This window comes from Zootoca vivipara, chromosome 3, assembly GCF_963506605.1.
Source record: "Zootoca vivipara chromosome 3, rZooViv1.1, whole genome shotgun sequence".
NCBI classification, from domain to species: Eukaryota; Metazoa; Chordata; class Lepidosauria; order Squamata; family Lacertidae; genus Zootoca; species Zootoca vivipara.
In genome coordinates, this window is record NC_083278.1 from 95,330,568 (window position 1) to 95,355,356 (window position 24,789).

The 24,789-nt window shown below is 43.1% G+C and overlaps 2 protein-coding genes across 5 annotated transcripts; one reads left to right on the forward strand and one right to left on the reverse strand.

Annotated features, from left to right (window-relative positions):
- Nucleotides 1–967: 967 nt before the first annotated feature.
- Nucleotides 968–4,769, forward strand: SPATA45 (spermatogenesis associated 45). Its single transcript, XM_035110515.2, has 2 exons — nucleotides 968–1,208; nucleotides 4,750–4,769. The coding sequence occupies exons 1-2, from the start codon at nucleotides 968–970 to the stop codon at nucleotides 4,767–4,769; spliced, it is 261 nt and encodes an 86-aa protein (XP_034966406.1).
- Nucleotides 4,770–13,776: 9,007 nt separating this feature from the next.
- TATDN3 (TatD DNase domain containing 3) lies at nucleotides 13,777–24,746 on the reverse strand. 4 transcript variants are annotated; one of them, XM_035111289.2, is made up of 11 exons: nucleotides 24,619–24,746; nucleotides 23,635–23,667; nucleotides 22,777–22,850; nucleotides 20,236–20,320; nucleotides 18,292–18,354; nucleotides 18,161–18,211; nucleotides 17,266–17,375; nucleotides 16,678–16,733; nucleotides 15,257–15,369; nucleotides 14,739–14,819; nucleotides 13,777–14,118 (listed from the first exon to the last, which is right to left on the reverse strand). In XM_035111289.2, the coding sequence occupies exons 1-11, from the start codon at nucleotides 24,667–24,669 to the stop codon at nucleotides 13,981–13,983; spliced, it is 855 nt and encodes a 284-aa protein (XP_034967180.2). In that variant the 5' UTR covers nucleotides 24,670–24,746; the 3' UTR covers nucleotides 13,777–13,980. The 4 variants fall into 4 exon arrangements, with proteins under 4 accessions (XP_034967180.2, XP_060128997.1, XP_060128999.1 ...); XM_060273014.1 differs by having other exon boundaries at nucleotides 14,739–14,816; nucleotides 24,619–24,738; XM_060273016.1 differs by lacking the exon at nucleotides 18,161–18,211 and having other exon boundaries at nucleotides 24,619–24,735.
- Between the last annotated feature and the right edge of the window lie 43 nt (nucleotides 24,747–24,789).

The window sequence follows — 24,789 nt, forward strand, 5'->3', positions numbered from 1 at the left end:
TGAATAAATATAAGGGGGCAGTGGAAGCATAAAGAAGAGATTTTTTTTAAAAAAACAACACCTGTTTGTTGTGTAATAATGCTTATTACCAGGTCGGGCATGTTGTGGGATGGCAACAACACCTCCCCTGGATCTGGTGGTTGGGCTGTGGGTGAGGGTTTTTTCTGGGCTTGGGTGAACCCTTTTCGGCTTCCCAGGCTTGGGAAATAGATCACAGCTTGCCCATTTGGCCAATGGTAGGCAGGCTGTGGCGACAGCCCTGCCCCTGGGGTGGATCAGACTGAGTTGGGGAATGCTGAATATATTTTTTCTTTCTGAAAAGGGGTGGTGGTAGGCCAAATAAGTTTGGAAAGCTCTGTATTAGATGATGGGTTTAACCGAAAGGTAGCCAACAAGGTGCCCTACAGGTGTTGTGGACTACAACTCCCATTGTCCCTGATCATTGATTAGGCTGCCTGGCCCTTAGGAGTCTCCTCAGGTCATGCCTCTTCCCTAAGCACACTCTCCTTGAATGTTTTTGCCTGGCTGATATGGGACCTTAAACTCATATAATGCCTCTTGCTTGCTTGAACGGAAGACAGAGAGGGGTGTGGGAGTATCATCGCTACAACCACTTTTTGCCTCTGGTCCCACCCACCTCTAGCATGCGGCCCTCAGAAGGTTGCACACAAGGGAAGGTGGCCCCTGGACATGAGTTTCTTATCTTGTTTTAAAGCATCCTTATTATTTGATCCCAGAAACAGTAATACTGATCAGCATGGGGGCGGAGGGAGAGAGCTGGTTGTACCATCTTCTGTTGCACAACTGTATCTTAGGTTTCATTCCTATAGCAACTGAGCAGGGCTACAGTGTCCTGCTTTCACGTGGACTAAAAGCATTTCAAGTTACTGAGGCTTGCTTGTATTTTTGCTGTGCTTTTAAAAGCAGGAATTCCTCTCGGGATAAAGAGAAGTTCCAACTGACCAACATGGCTGAAGATGAGAAAAAGGTCTTGATTGAATATAACAAGATGAGGGACCCTGGATGCCTGCTGGAAGGAAAGACCGAAACGGCCTGGCTCAGGCCTCAGAGAAGACATTATCCCTATTCTAACCGCAATTCGGCAGAGATTTTTAAAATAGTGAAGCATGAGTACATCAGTGACAGGGCCTCCTGGATAACAATTGCCCCTCCTGAAAACAGGGAAAAGAGGCATTTCCAGGAAAAAAGTAAGCTAATTCGTAATATAGTGTGACACACAATATTGCCAATCTCCACAGCAGAGATTACAGGGAGTTCCAGGCACTCTTTAGCCCAGGTTTGTGTTTCCTTTTGGACAATGAGGAACAGCGGAGACTGAGGTGTCTTTATGATATATGGTTTATCTACATATCTATACAATCTGAGCCTATGATGGAGGGGCATCCAGCATTACAGTCCAATAGGGTTCCGTTTCTCCCTTGGACTCTTCCTTAGATTCAACTGTCCGCCCACATTGTGCTCTGACTCCCACCTTTCTCCAGCAAACTGTAATTATCTTTCTTCCAGCTTACACCATGCCCACTGCAATCCTGAAACTCCCTTCCTGAAACTCTGGTGTTGTCTTTGGCTAGCCATCCAGAACCTGGGATGGAGCACATAGTCTCGGCCCAGTATACCTGAAGGAGCGTCTCCACCTCCATTGTTCAGCCCAGACACTGAGGTCTAGCTCCAAGGGCCTTCTGGTGCTTCCCTCACTGCGAGAAGTAGTACCTCGGTTTATGAACTTAATCTGTTCTGGAAGTCCGTTCTTAAACCAAAACGGCTCTTAAAACAAGGCACACTTTCCCTAATGAGGCCTCCTGCCACCAGTTCCCTTTCACCGTTTGGATTCCATTCTTAGACTGAGGTAAAGTTTGCAAGGTAAAAGTAAAGGTAAAGGACCCCTGACAGTTAAGGCCAGTTGCGAACGACTCTGGGGTTGCGGCACTCATCTCGCTTTACTGGCTGAGGGAGCCGACGTTTGTCCACAGACAGTTTTTCTGGGTCATGTGGCCAGCATGACTAAGCTGCTTCTGGAGAAACCAGAGCAGTGCACGGAAACGCCGTTTACCTTCCCGCCGGAGCAATACCTATTTATCTACTTGCACTTTGACATGCTTTCGAACTGCTAGGTTGGCAGGAGCTGGGACTGAGCAACGGGAGCTCACCCCATCACAGGGATTCGAACCGCTGACCTTCCGATTGGCAAGCCCTAGGCTCAGTGTAAACCAAATCGTTCTTAAACCGGACTGTTCTTAAACTGAGGTACCTGCTGGGAGCTGCCCGGAGTGGCTGGGGAAACTCAGATGGGCAGGGTATAAATATTATTATTATTATTATTAGCCTTCTTAATGGCTTTGTTAATGGGTCATTACCCTTCCCTTTCCCCTCTTTCAATGGTCCATCTTGCCAGGAGATTGCTTCATCAGGAAGACAGCCTGGCTTATAATATTTTAACATTTGCTGGGTACTGTACAGGGATTAAAAGGTCTGTCACCCACAAAAACATAATAATATATTACATTGCACCTAAATGTTGAACTGTAGGAATCTGTAATTCTACCCCTCTCTACACGTCAACTTTGGAGGAGTAATGAGGGACACTTCTGCACAACAGTTTATAATGGATTCGGTTCTGCGCATGGATGCAGTTTTTCATAGCGTCCGCATGATGACGTCCTTCTCAAAATACCAGCCCATATTTCCCTCCTGTTTTAATCCATATTTACTTTTTCCACAATTTATTTGTTTTTTACTTATGTTTTCTGCGCTCACAGTAATGCCAGATTAAATGGGGAAATAATAAAGGACAGCATCTTTATGTGATTTATGTCATGTGCTTTGCAAAAAAATTGTGTGCATGAGTTAGCCCCTTAGTTTGCAATGGGCCTACTGGTCATTCTCTGTCCATCCTGCCTCTTGTGCTCTGAACTCCCATCTCTTCTGTTTCATTATCCTTTACCCAGCATACCATTTTCTTCTGCCTGTGGAAGCATGAAGCTGCTGAAAAGTATGGCATTATCTTTCTTTCTCCTGAGGTGCAATTCAGCTGCATTGCTTCCCTATGTTGTGTAGAGCTATGCTTGCCTCACTCCCCCAAAGCGTTGAAAACTTTCAGGGGTACATACAGTGCTTACCTGGGCTTGGTTTCCTTTGGAAGAAGGGAATAAACAGAATGAATATACAAACAAGGAGGGGGATGATCAAGAAGCGTATTCCTCTGAGGGCATATTTCCCAAGCCCATCTGCCCACCCCCACTGGCTATTTTTGCTCAATTGTAAAGACTATCAGCTAAGAAACATTCTTGTTTAGAGTCGGTGGGCGTATTTCATGGCTGAGCTTTGCTACTGCAAACAGGTACTGGGGAATGAGCGCTGACTCAGCCACCAACTAATTCCTTGTAAAACAAAACAGAAAACTGATGTTGAGTGTGGGCTGAAGCAGCAGAACAGGTGTTTCATCATCACCACTCAATTTATTTTAGATGCTGCTTGCAAAACAATGAGGAAAAAGGCAGCACTTATTTATTTAGCTTTTTGCCTTATCTTGCCTGGCCCACAGTTCCGTGCATGATTAACTTTTAAGACTGGGAGAAAGGCCACTGAAGTAGAGTTAAAACAATTTGGTCTGATAAATTCTCTCAAGGTTAGAGATACAGTGGTGCCTCGCTAGACGAATTAAATTCGTTCCATGGGTCTTTTCTTATAATGAAAAATTCATCTAGCGAATCCCATAGGAATGCATTGAATTTTTTTTGAATTTTTTTTTTGCCCATAGGAACACATTAATTGAATTTCAATGCATTCCTATGGGAAACCGTGATTCGCTAGATGGATTTTTCATAAAACGAATTCATCTAGTGAGGCAACCTCCGCTCAAAAAATCCTTTCGTTAAGCGGAAATTTCGTTAAGCAGGTCATTCGTTAAGCGAGGCACCACTGTAGATGACTCTTGTCAGTTTTGCTTTCTAATCTTTCGAAACTTACCTTTGGTTCTCCAAATTTCTGCAGCAGCTTCCATGAATGAATAAATAAAATTATCCATGAAAATTCAGCAGCAATTTAATGCAATTTTCTCCTAATAAGCACATTTCTGTTTGCAGTTTTTTGCACATTTTTGCAAGCAACTTTCCCTAACTTTTTGTGTAATTTTTCACTTATATGCATTTTTATACATGTTTTCACCTAATATTTTTTAAAAATCAGTTGGAGAACTAGATCACAACATTTGTAGAAGTGTGAATTTTGAATCATAGTGGCCAGAGACTACTGGGATAGGGGAGAATGTTGGTTCAGTTTGCATTTTATGAAAAGCAGCTTACCCTGGTTTCCCAGGTCCTAGCCCAGCACTCTAACCACTGCACCACAATGGCTCTTACCAGTACAGGTTACATCATGCTGGGAACTTCCCACTTCAGACAGTAGCTCTCCAACTGTTTGACAGGTTGGGGAAGGTAGAGCTGGCAGGCTGCTCTCCCTCACCTGTTGCTTTATTCCAATTCTTGAACATCTGTAGAGAGCTTGTTGATTTTACTCAAAAGTTAGCCAAGATGGTGCCCTGCAGATGTTGTGGACTAAAACTCCCATCATCCCTGATCATTGGCTATGCTGGCTGAGGCTGATGGAGCGTGTAGTCCACAACATCTAGACAGCACCACATCGGCTACTCTTGCTTTAACCAAATGGTTCTAAGAAAGTCATCGTCTCCTACTGATTCTGTTTTATGCTTCTTTACTTTGTATCTTGCAGGCCATGCCATATTTGGATGATGTGCTCCTCAAAGGCTGTTTCTCCTGGAGTGCTGGGCATTTCTCAGAAGCGAATAAACAATTATAATACTGTCTGTGTTTGAATTAAATTGGTTACCAAAAATTAAATAGTTTTAAAATAAGTTATGTAAAATATGCCAGTACGTTTTTTTCATTTTAAAAATTGTATCTATTTCCTTGGTCCAGACTAAGTGAATAAGAAATAAATTTGACACACTTGGCTTGTATCTAATGCACTATTTAAGATAACATTTTGTGTTTGTTGTTTCAGTAATCAAATAGCTAAAGACAGTTACATAATATTAAAACATGGGGCAACTATAATACTTTATTCTTACAGTACTGCTCTCAAAATTGCAAGAAGGGAACTGCAGTTCAGCAGAATAACATCTGCTTTGCATACAGAAGGCTCTGGGTTCAATCTCTGCCATCTCCAAGGTGGGCTAGGAAAGACCCCTTCTCAAAACCCGACAGAGCTGCTGCCAATCACTGTTGACAACCTGAGCTTGATGGACCAAGGGTCTGACTCAGGCATAGCCAACCTTCGGCCCTCCAGATGTTTTGGCCTACAACTCCCATGATCCCTAGCTAACAGCACCAGTGGTCAGGGATGATGGGAATTGTAGTCCAAAACATCTGAAGGGCCGAAGGTTGCCTATGCCCTTGATATAAGGCAGCTTCCTCAGCAAAAAAAGTGCCATACCTTAACTAAAATAGGATAGGGCTGCCAAGGACCAGATGACATTACCTTAGAGCAGACATGGCCCATGAGCTGCTGCTAGACAGATCTGCATGAAAGAAAGCAGAACACATTTTATTCTGCCTTAACTGAGACAGCAAAGCAAAAAATATTTAAAGAAGGGAATGAAAATGCAGCTTGGTCCCCAAAGTCAGCAGATGCCACTCTGAATAAAACAGAAGGTGCCTAGATCTGTTATGTAAGAAGATGTTATTTTTCCTATTATTGCTTTCCAGAGTAGATCAGCTGTGCACCATGGCACCTTCAAAGGTTTTCACTGGAACACCTGAGCAGGTGCCCAAGACACCGAGCTTTCATTGAGGGAGGGGAAAGTACATCTCTAGCCTGCCTTGAAAGAAAGCTATGGGCCAAAACATGCAGTTGCCTTCTGTCAGGGACTGGCTGGATGAGGAGGAGTGGGAGGAGTCTCCCACCCAGGAGCTCCCATGCGAGGACAGGGAAGACGAGGACTTAGACCCCATTGTCCGTGGCGGGACATCAGGGAGGAGACTGGGGGAGGGATGAGCTGGGAGGTGGTAGAAGCAGGAGGTTGGAGCCAGGGTCGGTGCTAGAGTTTTTTGCGCCCTAGGCCTTCTGGCGCCCCGCCCCCCGGGCAATCATATTTCAAACACAGGGTGCCGGTCCCCCAGGGGTGTCCCAGCGAGTGCAGCGAGCTGGGGAGCTGCATGGCCCCACCGGCGGCCTCCCCCCTCCCTGCACACCACATTCTTACTTAACCTGAATTAATTCTTTTCTGCTTCTCAATTTCCTTTCCAAAGAATTAAGTTTTGTCTGTTTATATGCAAGGATCAGCAGGAACACAAAGGCCAAAAGGCAGAGAGACCATCTCGTACAGAACAGGACGTCCTCAGATGCAATCACATCTGACAGATTGATGCCTTTAGGATTCCCTCTGTCTACTCGGGAACAGGCTGCTTTCAGGCTCCAAGAAAACAGCTTTAAGTTAGCACATGGGGAGAGGCTGTCCCCATCCACAATTCACCTCCATTTCTTCCCTTGTGATATTCAGAACCAACCAAATTGTTAAAACCTTTTGCGCATCAGAAACAACAAGTCCAGGCTGGCCAGCGCCCCCTCCATGTTGGCGCTCTAGGCAACTGCCTAGCTTGCCTTAATGGTAGCGCCGGCCCTGGTTGGAGCGATCAAGGGGGGGGGGGACAGGGCTGGAGGCTAAGCATCTCAGTGTGAGCACAGACACAGGGAGGAATCAGAGGCACCTGCCATCCCGTAGCAGGGCAATCTCAATCCTGCTGCTCTCCTCCTCTCACAACCTGGCTCCAGGAGAGCCCAAACAAAGGGCCAAGCAGGCCCATCCCCATGTTGCAATCTCTCTGTTGGGGAGGTCTCCAGAGTGAGAGGCTGGAGGGGAAAGGCAGGGCCAGAGGTCCGTTTTCCAGCAATGTCTCAAGCTGAAGGAGTCGAGCCACAGAGATGCCTCTGTTACTTTCTGTGAATAGAAGTCAGTTGCATTTCAAGCCTCCAGCCTTTTCCTGACCTGTGGAAACCCAGCATTTCTCTGTCAGCCTCATGACACTAACTGGTTTCTGTCAAATGGGAGTGGTTGTCATGTGGCCACTTTGTATATTTTTCCTGGTAGTGAGGAATGTTCCCTCCTTATTAAGACAGCAACAACATATGTGCTTGTTTGTGTAAAATCAGTGTTGTGCAATCTCTACAATCAGGACCTAGAGAACTTAGCTGACTTATGGTGAGCGTAAAGTTGTCTATCTAATTTTGGGTTATGCCCCAGCACTCTCCCAAAATTCAAAATGTGGCCACTGGTCCCAAAAGGTTGCCCCCCCCCTGTTCTAAACACAGACCAACTCTTACTTCTTTCCCCCCCAGACAGACAACATTGAAATGCCTGGATCAGGGGTGGCCAACTTAATTCCTCCCAGGTGTTGTGGACAACAACTCCCATCATCCCTGGCCATTAGTTATGCTTGTATTGATGGGAGTTGTCGTTCACAATAGCACCAGATTGGCTAAGGCTGCCCTAGATTATTCATTGATGTTACCGTACATTCACTTTAGACCCAGTCAAGCACCAGTGGTTAATTTAGTTTCCTTATAAGCTGCTTTTCCATTGTGCCCAAAGCTGCTCAGAATAAACACCAAGTAATTATCATGATAAAGCATAGCTGCCAAGTTTTCCCTTTTCTCCCTTTTCAGCATAAGGGGAAATCCCTTTAAAAAAGGGATAACTTGGCAGCTATGTGATAAAGCAATGTATTTGGAACAGCAATTCATTACACGTTAAGTTAAATATTATGATACTATTATACTTCATTATTATTTACTTATTTGATTATATAACACTCAAACAGTAGGCTGCTAAGAGGTTCAAAAGACAACCTAAACTATTTATTAATATAGATAAATATAGATAAAAGCAAACATTAAAAATAAAAGATAAAGATAAAAGCAAACATTAAAAACAAGTTAGATAACATTTGGTTACATAACAAGTTGTCATACATTTTGACACTTGAGATTATGTTTTTAGGACACACCTCATTTTCATGGTTGTAAGTTGTTTAAAATTGTTATCATATTGTCTTTTAATGCTGTAACTTACCCTGGGACCTTAGGGTAAAGGGTGGGTAACAAACAAACTTGTTAAAAAATATTTAAAAAACGAGTAATTGATAAACTATTATATTGATTAAAACCACCTGTTAAAACTGCATGCTAACATTACATGCCTGGGTAGGCTTTCTGAAATGTAACAGTGATGGCTCAGTTGGTTAGAGCATGGGGTTGATAGCGCCAAGTTTGCAGGTTCGATCCCCGTATGGGACAGCTGCATATTCCTGCATTGCAGGGGTACCTAGCAACAATACAGCAAAGGTACTTGCCTAATATCAATGGGCAAGGAGTTCCAAAGAGTGGGCTGAAGGACCAATTTCTTGCAAGTGGGGTGCAAACACTTGTAAAAGTGCAAGTTTCACAGACCTAAGTGATCGGATGAGCACCTATGGAGTTAAAATATATGCAATACAAAAGCAAGATCAAAATTAATAGTAAATAAAATTACATAGCTGGCTCAGCTCACACATATCTAGTGCTGGTCTACTCTAAGCAGCCTGAAGTTGACATAGTTTGAGATCCTTGACTGGGCAAGGGCAAAATCTTTTCAGCTGGTAGATGGTTTTGCTGGCTTCCTCTTTTTTACTGCAAAGGAACACTGGCAGCAACATGGTATCTGTAATAAATGTAAAATTCATTGCACACACACACAGAGAGAGAAGGAGAGATAAAGTATCTCGGCCAAACTGATTCAATTTTGTGCTACTTCTTGTCTCTGGCCCATTGCAAGCGCAGGCAGGCTTGGTCCAATTTCTACCAAACAAATCTGAGAGCTGCTTAAAATTCAATAAGCTAAGATCACATGGTTAGTATGGTTACCGGGGTGGGCAGGCCTCAGGTTATTTGGATCTGCTTTGGGGTTGGTTTGTTTTTTCTAGACCTCCAAGATGGACCAGGTGCAGGAGGCATACAGGTAAAATGAAAGAACTGAGTGGCTCTGAGCACGTTATGAGTTTCCAGTTTCCAGGATTCTTTGAGGGGAAAATGTGTTACAGGACTGCTGTGTTTGAGGCCCTTTTGCTTAGCCTATGGAGTGGGGCCCTGGATTTCTGCCCTAAAGTGCTGCCCTGACAGTACCATGATTTCATCTCCTGAAAACAAAACACATTTGATCTGAACTGGGAGGTGTGTGTGGAACCCAGCCACAATGTTGACCTTCGTTGAAACAATGAGGTTCAGAGGTGCCAGCTGTCATTGCTTTTCTTGACAGAAGCCCCATTGATATCCTGCCAGAAAAGCAATTTGAAGATCAAGTTGCCAGTTAAAGTTCCCTTTGTTTATCTTAAAAGCTGGTCCAACAGAGTAACTTAGGATGGAGAAAGTTAATTCACACAGAGAGAGATATTTTCCACTGAATAGGTGGTGTCAACGCTAGACGAATGCAAACTGTTATGTGGCTTAAAATGCAGCAATGTGAGATTTGATTCATATTTTGGAGTGATCATTGGAGACACTTGTGATAGTGCTGTTAATGCTCACCTCAGTTCTCAGAGCAATAAGATGCTCCAGGGGTGTTGAACTAATTCTGGTTTGGTTTCCTTTGGAAGGAGTCACTGGAAATGTCTTTGGTGTTTAGCAACATTGTATTTATTTACAAAAACAAAGAGGACACTTGTCCAGGGCTTCTAAACTGGTTTGACCATTTTAACAGTCCCTCTCTTTTGCAGACCCTCCTCTTACAATAAAATTATTGGGCTAGCAGGGATCCTTTGAAGACTTTCAGCTCAACCCCAGTCCTAAAACATTGGGCGAAGTTCTAGAAAATTATCTGCTAGAGACTTGATGACAGAGGTGAAGAATCCGTGTTTGTATGAGAAAAGAATGTTTCCCTAAGTATGGGATGGCTTCAAATTTGAGGAGATGTTGTTTCAGAGGGTTAATTTCATGGCATATCATCTCAACAAATATTTTTTTTCTTGAAAGACATTAAGGTAAAGAGATGGCATATGTGCCTAGATTAACAGCATGGCAGTTAAGCAAAAAAAAAAAAAATCACAGTAACAAAGAAATCAAAACATTCTTCACTTGCAATAGTGATCAAATTATTATCATGCTTCTCAAGCGTAGAACAGCAAGTTCCAGCCAAGGCAAGCAAAACCTTACTAGACCTCAAAGCCTTAAAAGACCTTTGAAACGGCTATGGTGAAGCTTCTGAAACAGGCAGAAATCCTTATAGCCAATTATTTATGTATTATTTGTCACTCACCACAAGCAACAAACCTCTAGAATGTAAAACAAACATTCAGGCATGCAAAATACCAGCAAAATGCAAGCAATTCAAAACAGCACAGGCAGTAAAAAACAATCAAAACACCTGCATTATCCTATAAATCTAAGGCCCCAATGGAAACGAAAACTAATTGCTATCAGATTGAACAAAGACTAATATTAAATCTGTCAGCATAAGTACATAACATACTTGCATCCAGTCCAGGGCTCAGTTTTTAGTTTCTTAGCCACAGTGTTGCCCTTGTAGGGAGGAAGATGTGAACAAAACTAGAATGAGTTGGCTCTGCCTGTCATTGGCTCTGGCTCCCCTAAGTGTTGGGTCACCTTGCCCTCTTCCAGTCCCAAATGGCACCAACTACCACTGCCATTTTGTGTGAGGCCACACTTTCCACACTTTCCACAGCAGCTATATTGTGTTAGGCCTCACCCCCATAACAGCCATTTTGTGGCTGGTGCCCACGGCACTTTCTCAAAATTATATATGTGCCCACTGCCCCCAAAAGGGGTAGTGATGCATGTTCTCACGTAGTAATTGGAATATTTCTCCCTAATTATTAGAATAAACTTCCCTGAGGAGGAGCTGGAAAAGCAGGTTACTGTACTTAGAACAATAAAAACTCTTTCTACTTCAGCTTTGGCTATTTGCCAACCCAGTCCTGCTTGTCTCTGCTTTAACATGTCCATTCTTTCAGCATAGCAGACATCTTTTAGCTTCTTTGACCGCTATGTCCTTCTGGAACTGTGATTGATTTGAAAAACAACCTGGAGGTTATTTGTATTCTAAAGCGCTGTTAGGGATGCATACACAGGGCACCCAGTTCTGTCTTAGAGAGGAAACAAGCTAGACTTGTTATTCCCCCCTGAGTACCTATAATGGAATATATATCTTGATTTCAATCATGCCCATACAGTGGAAAGCAAGTGCATTTTATTAATCATTTATGAAGTGCCTAAAATTTTATAGGCACCAGATGCCAGAAGCCCACACAAATCCTTCACTGTACTCTTTCTAGTACCCTTAAAACACATTTTTGTTTAACAAAACAAAAGATGGAAAATGTTGATTTATGTTTTAATCTGTTTTTAGTTTATTGCTGGTTTTCTTAAATATAAAAATGCTTTAAATAGTAGTTTTTAACAGTTTTACCTGATGATTAGGTTGTTTTATTGTCTTTGTAAACTGCTTTGAGGTTTTGTTTTGTTTTTAAAAAAACATCAAGCGGTGTATAGATTTTATGAAATAAGTATGTAAAGCATGTTGCTCATGCTAATTGAATAGCCAACAACATTGCCTTATCTCCCAGCAAACAAATCAGGAGGGGCTGCTCAATAAATGAGTTAACATATATTCTTTTTAAATTTTATTTATTGAATTTATATCCCACCCTTGCTCCCTAAGGAGCCCAGGGTGGCAGATTATACACACACACACACACACACACACACACACACATTAGTTGCACATTAATTTTTTACCTCAGACTGCCTTCTACCATCTGCTCCCATGTTTTATGGCAGATGCCCCACACCGTCTGAGAGCAATCTGTGCTTCAAATCCTTTCCAAACTACCTTAACTTGTTATATTAATGGAAAGGGCTAATGGCACAGCTACAAACTGATGGGAAAATCAAATGAAAAGATTCCAAGAGCGCTGGCCAGGTAGTAGATTAATTTTTAGAAAGTTTTAAGTTGAGAATAATAAGACAAATTCCAGTAGCAATCCAGTTTTTAGAAATCCAGGACAAGGCCCTGTTTCGGTTTATTCTTCATCAGCTCTAGTTTCATAGTTTCAAGGTCAAAGCGTACCATTCATGTTTTTCTCAACATTAACCTTGAAACTATGAAACTAGAGCTGATGAAGAATAAACCGAAACAGGGCCTTGTCCTGGATTTCTAAAAACTGGATTGCTACTGGAATTTGTCTTATTATTCTCAACTTAAAACTTTCTAAATATACCTGGTCAGAGCTCTTGGAATCTTTTCATTTGATTTCCCCAACTCTCCAAGGACTCCAATTTATTTAGTACAGCTTCAGACTGAAGCAAATTACTCCCCAATATCTCTCTCTGTGTGTGCGTGTGTGTGTGTGTACGCACCTGCGCATACACAGAAACACACATGCTGCTTCCCCCTTTTCTTCCTCCCCACAGGAGAGCAGGGGAGCAGCAAGGAGTTGGCTTCCTTACCCCTTTGATCCCACAGCAGCTGCTGAGGTAAATGGAGGTCAGGGAGTTTGCTGGAAGGAATATGAATCTGGCAGCCTTCTCCTCTCCTCACGCCTGGCCAGCAACAACTCCTGCTTCACCCCAGGTTGCTAGAAAAACGGTCTCTGCTTCCCCATCTTATTTAATTTCAGCGCTGCAAGCAAGAGGACAGTTATCACAGGAATTTGGCTCTCACACGATTTCCACAACAGGCATGCGGAACTGGTGTTGCAGGACTCCCGTTCCTGGGTTGGACCAAAGATAGGGATAATCTAGCAGTCACAACGGGTGACGGTCCATTGCTCAGTAGCAGAGCACATGTGTTGCATGCAGAGGGGCTGGTGTCCGATTTCTGTCTTCTCCAAGGATCAGGACAGCCTCCTGGGAGAACAGCATGTAGGCCTAGAAAAGGTCAATATCTTTGACTGGACATAACCGTCCTTTACCTTTTACCTAGTCTGATTGGGTATTAAAGCAGCTTCCTATGATCATCATTTTGGGGTTCCAACTGGATACCTGCATAGCTCCCACATTTTTTAGGAGGGTAGCACTGTGGAAGGGTGTGTCTAAGAGCCACCATTAAAAAGACGAGGAAAATGCATTATGAGAGCTCAAGGACACATTCCAGCCAGGCAAATGAACAAAGGGAAGACGCAAAACAGGGCCAGTGAGGGGAGTGGCCTGTAGGGTGTCTGAAAGGCCAGAGAGAGATGCCTTGAGGGCCACATTCTACTCCCAAGCATAAGGAGAGTTTGGATTTGATTTGATATCCCGCTTTATCACTACCCGAAGGAGTCTCAAAGCGGCTAACAATCTCCTTTTCCCTCCTCGCCCACAACAGACACCCTGTGAGGTGAGTGGGGCTGAGAGACTTCAGAGAAGTGTGACTAGCCCAAGGTCACCCAGCAGCTGCATGTGGAGGAGCGGAGATGCGAACCCGGTCCCCCAGATTAGGAGTCTACCGCTCTTAACCACTACACCACACTGGCAATGTTTCTCCCTCCTGTGCTACAGTCTTCTACTAATTTGTTCTTCATGTATTCCTGAGGTAAATAGGGCATCAACATTCCCCTTTTATACAGCCAAAACTAAGACACAGAGAAAGAGCAGACATCCAAATAAGAGAAATGCCTGACTATTAAAAAAAATACTGTAAATTATTTTTTATTATTTTTTTGCTTTTTAAGCACAAAGAAAATGAATTGATATATGTTACATTTTTTAAAAAACATGCAATGGTTATAGTCATTTTATTAGGAAAGTGCCAGTGTCAAATTAAGGAGTTTGTACATAGCATCATTGTATAGTTGGCTCAATTTACAGACACAATAAATAGGAACATCATAACTTCTTAAAAATTGTGAAGTTATGAATATATTGAAGCCAGGTCACACAAATATTTAATGCGCAGCAGAACATTAGTTATGTTCAGAGAAAGTTCTTCAGTTTGGGAAACAGTTTCTGTGCATTCTGGGTTGTTATGCCTATAACTTCTTCCACTGAAATCCCTTTTATTTTAGCAATGTATTCTGCAGCAATGAAGACGTTCTTTGGTTCATTTCTCACCTGAAATACAAATAAGTGGCGTTGATCTCCAGCGACACCTAAGGCCAACTCGGTTTCTCTTTTGGTTCAAATCTTCATAGAATCATAGAACCATAGAGATGGAAGGGATCACAAGGGGCATCTAGTCCAACCCCCTGAAATGCAGGAATCTTTTGCCCTATGTGGGGCTTGCACCCTTGACCCTGATATTAAGAGTCCCATGCTCTACTGACTGGGCTACCTTGTTGTGCTCTGGCTCTTATTAACGGCACCATTCTTTTTATCCACCTTTGAAACTGACCTTTTTATGATATTCAGGACTGAGCCCCTTACAGAGGTTGAGGCCCAGTAGGTCGGCCTATTGCACTCAAGCCTCCATTTACTCTACTCAGCCCTTTCCCAACACTGTCAAGACCTCTTAAGATCTCCTCCTCCCAACTGAAGTTGTTTTGCCACACCATCACTCAGCATCTCAAGCCACTTCTTCCCAAACAGGATCGTGCTCATAAACTGTGCTGCAGAAGTTGGATGACCATCTGTCATGGGTGCTTAGCTGAGATTCCTGCGTTGTAGGGGGCTGATCTAGATGACCCTCAGGGTCCCTTCCAACTCTACAATTCTACAATTCCATGATACTTTACCTGTTTCTCAGGGCCGAGCGCAGGAGAGTCAGTTTCTAAGCAAATGTTTTCTAGGGGCAACTGTTTCACAAGTTTCTGCTTCTTGAACAAAATAAGGAAAGCAATTAGCATCATAATTCTCCAAGCAGCCAAAATAAAAACATTTAAAAACTTGAACTGTCCACAGATTAAATAAGTGTTTAGTCGAGCCTCCTTTACCCAAATAATTAAATATTAATACTGCCAAATCTTGAATACAAATGCTTTTTCTGAGGACAGTGAAAATTTTTGTTTATTAAATTGTATACAGTATTGCCAATATTTGAAAGCAGTTGTTAAAGTCTTCTTTTCCATTCCTTATTTCAGTGGCAGGAGAACCAAAATAGCTTCCAAAAATAAGAGTGTCCTCATCTCCTACTGATTAAAGAATTCAATCAGCTAAAGCAGAGGTGGGGAATCCTTTTGGCTCCATGCAGCAGATCTGAGATATGGGGGGAAAAGAACCTTATAGCCAGAAGCCAGGACTTCTTGTATCTCACCTGCTCACTCCTTATAATAGATGGAGGAATGGAGAAAAAATACCCAGCCTTCACACCTTCCATTGCCACTGACGGCTTGCCATCAAACGCATGGAGCAGCACCCTTTCAGCACCTAAGGAGAACTACAGAAATCAGGAAAAGAACTTTTGCTTCCTGTAGAAACATCAAAGCGGAGACCAGGCAGTGAATGTGATCCAAAGATCCACAGGGCTCTAGAAAAAGCTAGAGGCGCACTCGTGGAATGCGGCTCTACGAACGGGTTTATATCCCTTTACAATATATTAATGTTATATTTCATATTGGGCTGTGCGATCTCCTGACTTGGCTGGCATGACTTTGACCCAAACCCCAAAATGCAGCTGGCTGCCAGTACATTTTCAGATAACAGGTGTTGATCTGCAAAGCCCCGTACGGCCTAGGACTCTGATATCTTTCAGGGTATTGCACCCAATATAAGCCTACCCAAACCCTTCAATCTTCACCTGAGGCCCTCCTCTAGGTGCCCCTTCAGAGGGTGGTGATAAGAGAGAGGGCACTTTTAGTGGTGGCTCCCAGCTTGTGGAATGCTTTCGAGGTCTGCCTGGCAACACCATTAACACCCTTTCAGCCTATGGTAAAAATGTACCGTATCTCCTCTCTAAGGCATTTGACCGACCATGTCCTGCTGCTTATTGATGAAATGTTTTCCGCTGACGACATTTCTGCTCTTTGCTGGGTTGCTTTATGGGTCACTGTGGTGGCTTTATTGCATTTTCCCCTGGTTTTATCCTATCTCTTCGTCTCTTAAGCCTTTGCCAATTGCTTACAGACCTTTTTGGAGTAAGCAACTAGTAAGTCAAATAATAGTATTTATAATAATAATAATAATAATAATAATAATAATAATAATAATAATACCATCATCTAAAGCAGGCACCCCCAAACTGCGGCCCTCCAGATGTTTTGGCCTACAACTCCCATGATCCCTAGCTAACAGGACCAGTGGTCGGGGAAGGTGGGAATTGTAGTCCAAAACATCTGAAGGGCAGAAGTTTGGGGATGCCTGATCTAAAGATAACTGCCTTCTAAAGTACAGTGCCCAGGGCCTTCAAAAACCTACGCTTGTGCCTCTAATTGAGAAGGCTCTGGATCTCATGCTAAAACAGATGTGTAAGATTGGCTGAGCCTGGATAGCTCAGTTGGTTAGAGCATGGTGCTGATAACATGGTTCGATCCCTGTAGGAGACATCTGCATAGTCCTGCATGGACTTCCAACTCTACAATTCTATGATCCTATTTCAAGTCTGCTTCTTGTTTCTGGTCTAACATCCAGGGGGTGGGGGGGGAGAGACTGACTGTCCCCCACAGTGAATAGGCCCTGTGTATTTTGGCAAGAAAACTAAACAAACTGAATGAATGTAAATAAAACAAAACATTATACCTTGTTCCTTTAAGAGGTTAATGGTTGGCCTTCCAGCTGAGCGGGAATGGACATTTCTAGGATAAACAAGAAGAACAAAAGATATCAGCAGGAGATGTTAGCAAAACTGGGCTGGGTTTTCATGGCCGGATAAACCACTTCCCTGGGTGGAGTTTTAGCATTTCTTATGTGTTTAAGCTTGAATCAAGTTACATATTTTAACTCTGTTTTTATCTAACCCAAGCCTTCAGAACAGGGCTATTAAAATTATGTAAACAAATAAATTGCACTTTGATGGTCTACTGAATTGCTGCTTAAAGCAAAATAGGTAGGAAGAGTTATTGCAGAGTGCCTGGAAACATCTCAAAAGAACTATGCAAAGATTATACAGCAACACAGCCTGTAACCCTGAAAATAAAGCAAAAACACTTCCTCCATTAATACGAGGAATAGATAATACAATAAATTGCAGTAAGAATTTTAATTAGAGCAGCGCATTTTAGACAATGTTCTGGTTTAATTAGCAACTGAATTCCAATCATGACAAATGACGTTTTCATTCACAAAAATAAAATTAATTCTCTCTCTTGCAACATACACAAGACCTACAAAGGCAAATTGAGCTGTTTTGCCAGCTGAATCTGCTTGATCAGGACTTGTCTTTGCCCTTCCTTCTGCTCATCAGTGCTTGCAAATCTGGGAGTGAAATCCAGACCAACCTGTAGGAAAAATAGGAGGGGGGAATTCAAAAACACTGCTAGAAATTGTTGGCTTACTGTGTCTATCAGCACAAAATGCACTCAGCTAGGAGCAATAATAAAAGCAAACTCAACCCCAAAGTCTCCTATAGCAGTTTACACTTAACAAGAAATGTATTATTGAAGACCTGCTATTTTTGTGAAACACCCAAGGTCCTTAATCAAGCATTTAATCAACAGTCCAATATGTTGACTGTTGTGAAAAAGCCAAGTTTAAAGGGCTACTTCTGACATGACACAATTCCTACGTCAAAAATATTTCCCTTGTATGAAAAACTGTGCCACTCACATGCAGATCATCACACGTGACAACTGCATATATGGGTGGTATAAGAAACAAGATGTCTAACATATGTTAAAATATTTATTTTCAATACAGTATTTATATCCCACTTTATATCCTTATATGAAACATATATTATTATATAGGATGGTCACAGATATACATTATTTCAGTGTGTGCACACTTTCTGGAACACTATAGCCAATTGCAGCTTCCCAGAATGTTCTATACTCAGCAAATTACACATGGGGTTTGTCGTCCTGCAAATATCTACACAACAAGCATTTCACATTGTACTGTGAACTGTCAACGCAATCCTCTAAGTGCCTAATTAGAAATACTAGTCCCACTGAGTTCAATTGGATTTACTCCCAGTTCACATGTGCATAGGGGTGTAGCCTAAGGTTGAAGTCTTATGCACACTTACTTGAGAGTAAGCCTTACTGTGCATAGGGGGACTGACTTTTGGGTAAAGATGCAGAGGATTGTGCTGTGCAGCTGTAATCCTAGGGGCCTGCAAGTAAAAACATTTAGGGTTGTGCTGCCCGGTGCTTTTGGCAGCCAAACACCAAAGGCTATACAGATTCTACTTACTTCTCCGATGGCCAACAACCGGTCCTTATAGAGTTCTATGAGTGGCAATGCATCATCCAGATCCTGCACAAAGATCTTGTGTAAGTGTGAGAGGTCCCAAACAATTACAGTAGACTCAGATGTCTGCTTTACCTCCCACCACTGTTTCTCTCCTCTGTTCCTATTTTATAACCCACTTTTCCTCATACAGTAAGCCTGCAACTAGTGTACATTTAACTTGTTCACATTCAGCTTTACGTGTGTGGCAATTAAATAATTGTTTTAAAGGGGGCAGGGTTTTGGGGAAAATGACTTTGGCAATCCCATCCGCCATTGAACCCAATGGATTTTTGACCTTTTGTGATTTGGGATTTACGGTAGGTGTGATCCCTGGAACGTAACCCCACGCAACCTGGGGGCCCGCAGTATTTAAATAAGACACAACATACAGTATAATAATAATAATAATAATAATAATAATAATAATAATAATAATTTATTATTTATACCCCGCCACTCTGTGCGGCTTCCAACAGAAGAATAAAACACAATAATCTATGTTTTAACACATCTTCCTTGGATCATAGTTTTGTTCTTTGCTAATTTGCAACTCTGTATAGCTAAAGCAGGCATCCCCAAACTGCGGCCCTCCAGATGTTTTGGACTACAATTCCCATCTTCCCCGACCACTGGTCCTGTTAGCTAGGGATCATGGGAGTTGTAGGCCAAAACATCTGGAGGGCTGCAGTTTGGAGATGCCTGAGCTAAAGCAATGCCATTTTGCTGTACGCAGTGCCTTCTCCTTGTCCTGTTTAAGTTAGGTCTGCGACATCAGCCTGGCAAACCCCATAATCTGGGTTGTGGCATATAAAGGCAGTGGGTTATGGCAGGAGTAGTCAACGTGGCACCCTCTGGTTGTCATTGGACTCACAGCCCAAATAGCCAATGGTGAGGGATAATTGGATTTTTAGCCGAGCATTCCAAGCTAAACATACTGTAAGTTTACTTAAGAGCAGGGACAGGGAACCTGTACCTTGCACCCACCCCCAGATGTTGCTGCACTATAATGCTCATCACCCTTGGCCACGGACTATGCTGGCTGAGGCTGTGGGGAGCTGGAGCCTAACTAGACCTGAGAGACTACAGATTCCCCATCCATGATTAAGAGGCAGGCTATGTGCACCGTTAATCACACTAGTGTGCTTCAGATTGGTTACTTTTATTTTGAAGACACGGCTACAGGCCCCCACCTGGAGCATGCGTCCTATCTGGACCATACCCTAGACTAGTTTCCCCTATGAAAATTATTATAGGGAACCTGTGCTCCCCTCTCCAGATGTTGCTGAACTACACTCCATCACCTCTAGCCAGACTTTTGAAAAGCATGTCTTACCTTGCCCCCCATCCCACCAGATGCTGTTTGCTCTCCAAGGTACTGTTGAAAATCACCTCCTGAAAACACATCCCTGCTCTGAAGTAAGCTGGTTATGGATCTACCTTGGAATTATGTGAACCTCCTTTGATGACAGCTAAGTTGCAGATCTTGCTTAGACTCCTAAAAAAGGATGGGAAGTTATTTTGCCTAGCACCAATTTTTATTTTCTTTCTGATACTCCTTTGGGGATACCTCTAGTTTGCTCTGGGAGAGGGAAGAAGGGGCTCAGTATACAAAAATAAATGTTACTTTGGGAGATCATTACATTATGGGTTAGGGCTAAACAATGTTTTGCTTGGAAGGCAACATGATCCAGTGTTCCATGGACCACTGTGTCATGGACCCACTGTGCAGTTCTCAGCAAGTCACTACTCCTTGGAATTGGTTCTCCCATCTGTGAAATGGGGATAATAGTGACCACTCTATTGCTGCAAGACCACATGCAATAGGAGCTGATAAGTTTACCTGGCAAACTGATAAACAGTACAGAAATTGTTAACTGCCGCAATTGTAACTGGTTGCCATTTCACCTTTAACGTAACACTGCGATCATTTCCCGTTGGACTACTTTGAACTGGATGGATGCCCAGACATGGAAAGACAAATCCTGGGTACCTGGATACAAACATGTGTTAAGTAATGGGAAACGGCAGACATGTATTATGGTTAAATAAAAAAGAAAGAAGAGTGAAAAGGTAACAGCTTTTGCTATTCTAATCAACACAACAACTAAGATTTTATTGCTCCTATTTTGATTGCTTATGAACAATAGCATTTTCAAATTTTGCACTCTGACCGTGAATGTCTCTTAAAGCACCACTGTTTTATTTACCATAACATTTTTCACATAAAACAAGACCGGAACATGTTTATTTTATGAGATAGTGACAAGCTCAAGACAAGAGCATTCAGCGAGTCTCGTGGGATTACTGATCTCATCAAGGTTCAACATCATAGCTGCCAAGTTATCCCTTTTTTTAAGGGAAATTCCCTTATGCTGAATAGGCTTCCTCGTGAGAAACGGGAAAACTTGGCAGCTATGTTCAACATTCTCTCCTAGGTCCAAGTTCAATATTCCACCTGCTATGATTACTGTAATTTGTTTTAAGTAGGGCTACCCTTCTATATGGTCCAGAAACATCAGCCAGGGCAGAATGCAGTAGTAAGACTATTCACAGCAACAGATTGCAACATGACACCCTGCACTGGTTGCCAGCTTGCTACTGGGCCAGGTTCAAGATAGTTATGTTAATTCAGCTTGGACCCAAAGTATCTTAAAGACCATCTGATTCCTTGTGCTCCACCTTGATCACTGAGAGCCTCTGACAGGGCAGTGAATTCTGGTGGTTCCCTACAACCCTGAGGTTCGATTGGCCATCGTTAGGGCTGAGCCTTTAGCTAGGCAGTCCCTGGATCCCTGCATTCATTCAGATGTCTCTTGAAAAGACCTTGTTGATTACGCAGGCTTTTGCAACATAAATTTTCTTTTTAATTTGATCAGTATGCATTAATGCTTCTAATAATGGTTGAATGATGTTTTCAGATATATCTTTGTTTATTTTGTTTTTCTATACTGTAATCTGCCTCGTTCTTTTTTATGAGAGTGCAGCTTATAAATTTGTAAATAAATAAATATATATATTGCACTGATTCTCCATTAGATCACTATGAATCTTTTTTTAAATAACAACAACAACAACACAACAACAACAACAACAACAACAATAATTTATTATTTATACCCCGCCCATCTGGCTGGGTTTCCCCAGCCACTCTGGGCAGCTTCCAACCGAATATTAAAAACAATACAGCATCAAACATTAAAAACTTCCCTACACAGGGCCGCCTTCAGTTGTCTTTTAAAAGTAAAATAGTTGCTTATTGCCTTGACATCTGCTGGGAAGGCGTTCCACAGGGCGGGTGCCACTACCGAGAAGGCCCTCTGTCTGGTTCCCTGTAACCTCACTTCTCGCAATGAGGGATCTGCCAGAAGGCCCTCAGTGCTGGATCTTAGTGTCCGGGCTGAATGGTGGGGGTGGAGACGCTCCTTCAGGTATACAGGACCTGGGCCGTTTAGGGCCTTAAAGGTCAGTACCAACACTTTGAATTGTGCTCGGAAATGTACTTGGAGCCAGTTTAGATAACTCAGGACCGGTGTTATGTGGTCCCGGTGGCCACTCCCAGTTACTAGTCTAGCTGCCGCATTCTGGATTAATTGCAGTTTCTGGGTCACCTTCAAAGGTAGCCCCACGTAGAGCGCATTGCAGTAGTCCAAGCGGGAGATAACCAGAGCCTGCACCCTGGACACAGAATTAACCTGTGCCTCCATGGACAGCTGTGAGTCCAAAATGACTCCCAGGCTGTGCACCTGGTCCTTCAGGGGCGCAGTTACCCCATTCAGGACCAGGGAGTCCCCCACACCTGCTCGCCCCCTGTCCTCAAGTAACACAGAATCAACTACATCAAATTGCTGAAATTTATAAAAATACTGTGGGAAGGCTTGAGAAGTGTTCCTTTTGCTTGGAACATTCCAAAGTCCAGTGAGATTTATTTTATTTGTTTTCTTTGAACACCACATGGTCGCTAAACACAAGCTCCATCATTCAGCCTAGACACCGAGGTCCAGCTCTGAGGGCCTTCAGGCGGTTCTTTCACTGTGAGAAGTGAAGTTGCAGGGAACCAGGCAGGCGGCCTTCTTGGTAGTGGCACCCACCCTGTGGAATGCCCTCCCATCAGATGTCAAGGAAATAAACAACTATCTGACTTTTAGAAGACATCTGAAGGTAGCCCTGTTCAGGGAAGTTTTTAATGGTTGATGTTTTACTATGTTTTTATATCTGTTGGAAGCTGCCCAGAGTGGCTTGGGAAACCCAGTCAGGTGGGTGGGGTACAAATAATAAAATAACAATGATAACAAAAACCAGTTATCATGCAGCATGACAGAATTGTCATATGAGAAGCAAAATCCAAAGTACCTGGTTGTGCTGAACAAGTTATTCATCTTTTTGGATTCTAGCCTGTAACTATTTTCTACCTTGTGAAACAGGCTGAAGAACTAGAAACTTCATTACCTTTCTGAAAGCTGAATAATTTTTTCAAAATCTTCTGTGTATTCAGCAACTACCACCAGAGCCAAAACGTTACACTGAAACAACATGAAAAATGTTAGCTAGAGTTGACAAGAACAATGAGAAGTCTTACAATCTGATCATAAACACATCTATTTGAAATTACTGATTTTGCCATATCTTCCTTCCAAATAAATGTGATTCCTGTTTCTTAGTTTACCCTAAAATGGCTTGGCTCGATTTTGGTAGAATCTTCTTTCCCCAGCAACTCATCCCCTATTGTTCAGGAGGGGTCCTGTCCTGATCATTCAAAGAGGGTTTCAGGGGGTGCAGAGGACCGCAGAAGAGAGGTGGGGACAGACAACTTTCCTTCAATGAACTTCCTTAAGTTAAGGGACCCAGGTGGCGCTGTGGTTAAACCACTGAGCCTAGGGCTTGCTGATCAGAAGGTCGGCGGTTCGAATCCCTGTGACGGGGTGAGCTCCCGTTGCTTGGTCCCAGCTCCTGCCAACCTAGCAGTTCGAAAGCACGTCAAAATGCAAGTAGATAAATAGGAACCGCTACAGCGGGAAGGTAAACGGCGTTTCCATGTGCTGCTCTGGTTTGCCAGAAGCGGCTTTGTCATGCTGGCCACATGACCTGGAAGCTATACGCCGGCTCCCTCGGCCAATAATGCGAGATGAGCGCGCAACCCCAGAGTCGGTCACGACTGGACCTAATGGTCAGGGGTCCCTTTACCTTTACCTTTAAGTTAATTTACCTTAGTATATAAACTAAGACCTTGAGCTATCAAAATCTATAGATCTACTGCCTATAAAACTTTAACAACTGCAGAAAAAATACATAGATATAACTACAAACCTTTTTTGCTTCTTCCAATACACTTTCAATATCCTAGAAGATATTAAAAATATAATTACGCTACCAGAATAATTTGTAAAGAAGGGGAGAAAGCAGGAGAAATGGCAAATGTTCAATAACTCTTTGCACCTAAAAGAAGGAAGCTGTCAAACGCTACTTATTTAAACCACCGCTGCCCCTTCTTTCAAACAGAAGGAAAGCTATTACTCCTACGACTACTCATTAAAGTGTTTTTCCTTTTGAATTCAGTACAGATAAAGGCAAACAAATGCACATGCATTTTGTGAAAGTAAAATTAATTTTTATCCTGGTTTATTGTTATACGGGTCCATAGATGAGCTGTTTACATTTTTACTGATCAGCACTGGAGACTTCTATCCCCTTTCACATGGGGACCGAAGTAAATTCAGATGTCCCCCACTGTGAGCTCTTGCTGGGATGAATAACTGCGGATGGAAAGGGGGCTTTTCATAGAATCAGAGCTGGAAGACCCCATGGGGCTCGAAACCATGACCCTGAGATGAAGAGTGTCTCATGCTCTACCAACTGAGCTATTTCGCCTGCTAGTAGTAGTAGCATGTGACTTTATGCACGTGTATAGGGAAGTTTTTAACGTTTGACGTTTTATTATGTTTTTATATTCTGCTGGAAGCCGCCCGAGCAGCTGGGGAAACCAAGCCAGAGGGGCAGGGTATAAATAATAAAATTATCATCATCTAGGGCAGGCTTCCTCAAACTTGGCCCGCCAGATGTTTCTGGCCTACAACTCCCATGATCCCTAGCTAGCAGGACCAGTGGTCGGGGATGATGGGAATTGTAGTCTCAAAAAACATCTGGAGGGCCGAGTTTGAGGAAGCCTCATAGGAACGGGGCGCTGGACCAGATGGGTCCCTCGATAAGGGAAACTCTTATGAGATGAGAGGGAGCAGGATTTATAAGCGGCGGCAACCGCAGGGTGCAAGCCGCGCCGCGCCGCCCACTCACCCCTCGGAACTCGGGCGCGGCGAGGTGGCAATGGCAGTCCACCGCTCCCATCCCGACGACGCGCGCGCGGAACCGAACGCCGAGGGGGCCTCGCTTTCCAGCCGGACCTATTTTGCCGAAGCTCCCCTTCTCTCGCGCGCAGCCAACCCGCCTTTCAATACGGCTCGGCGG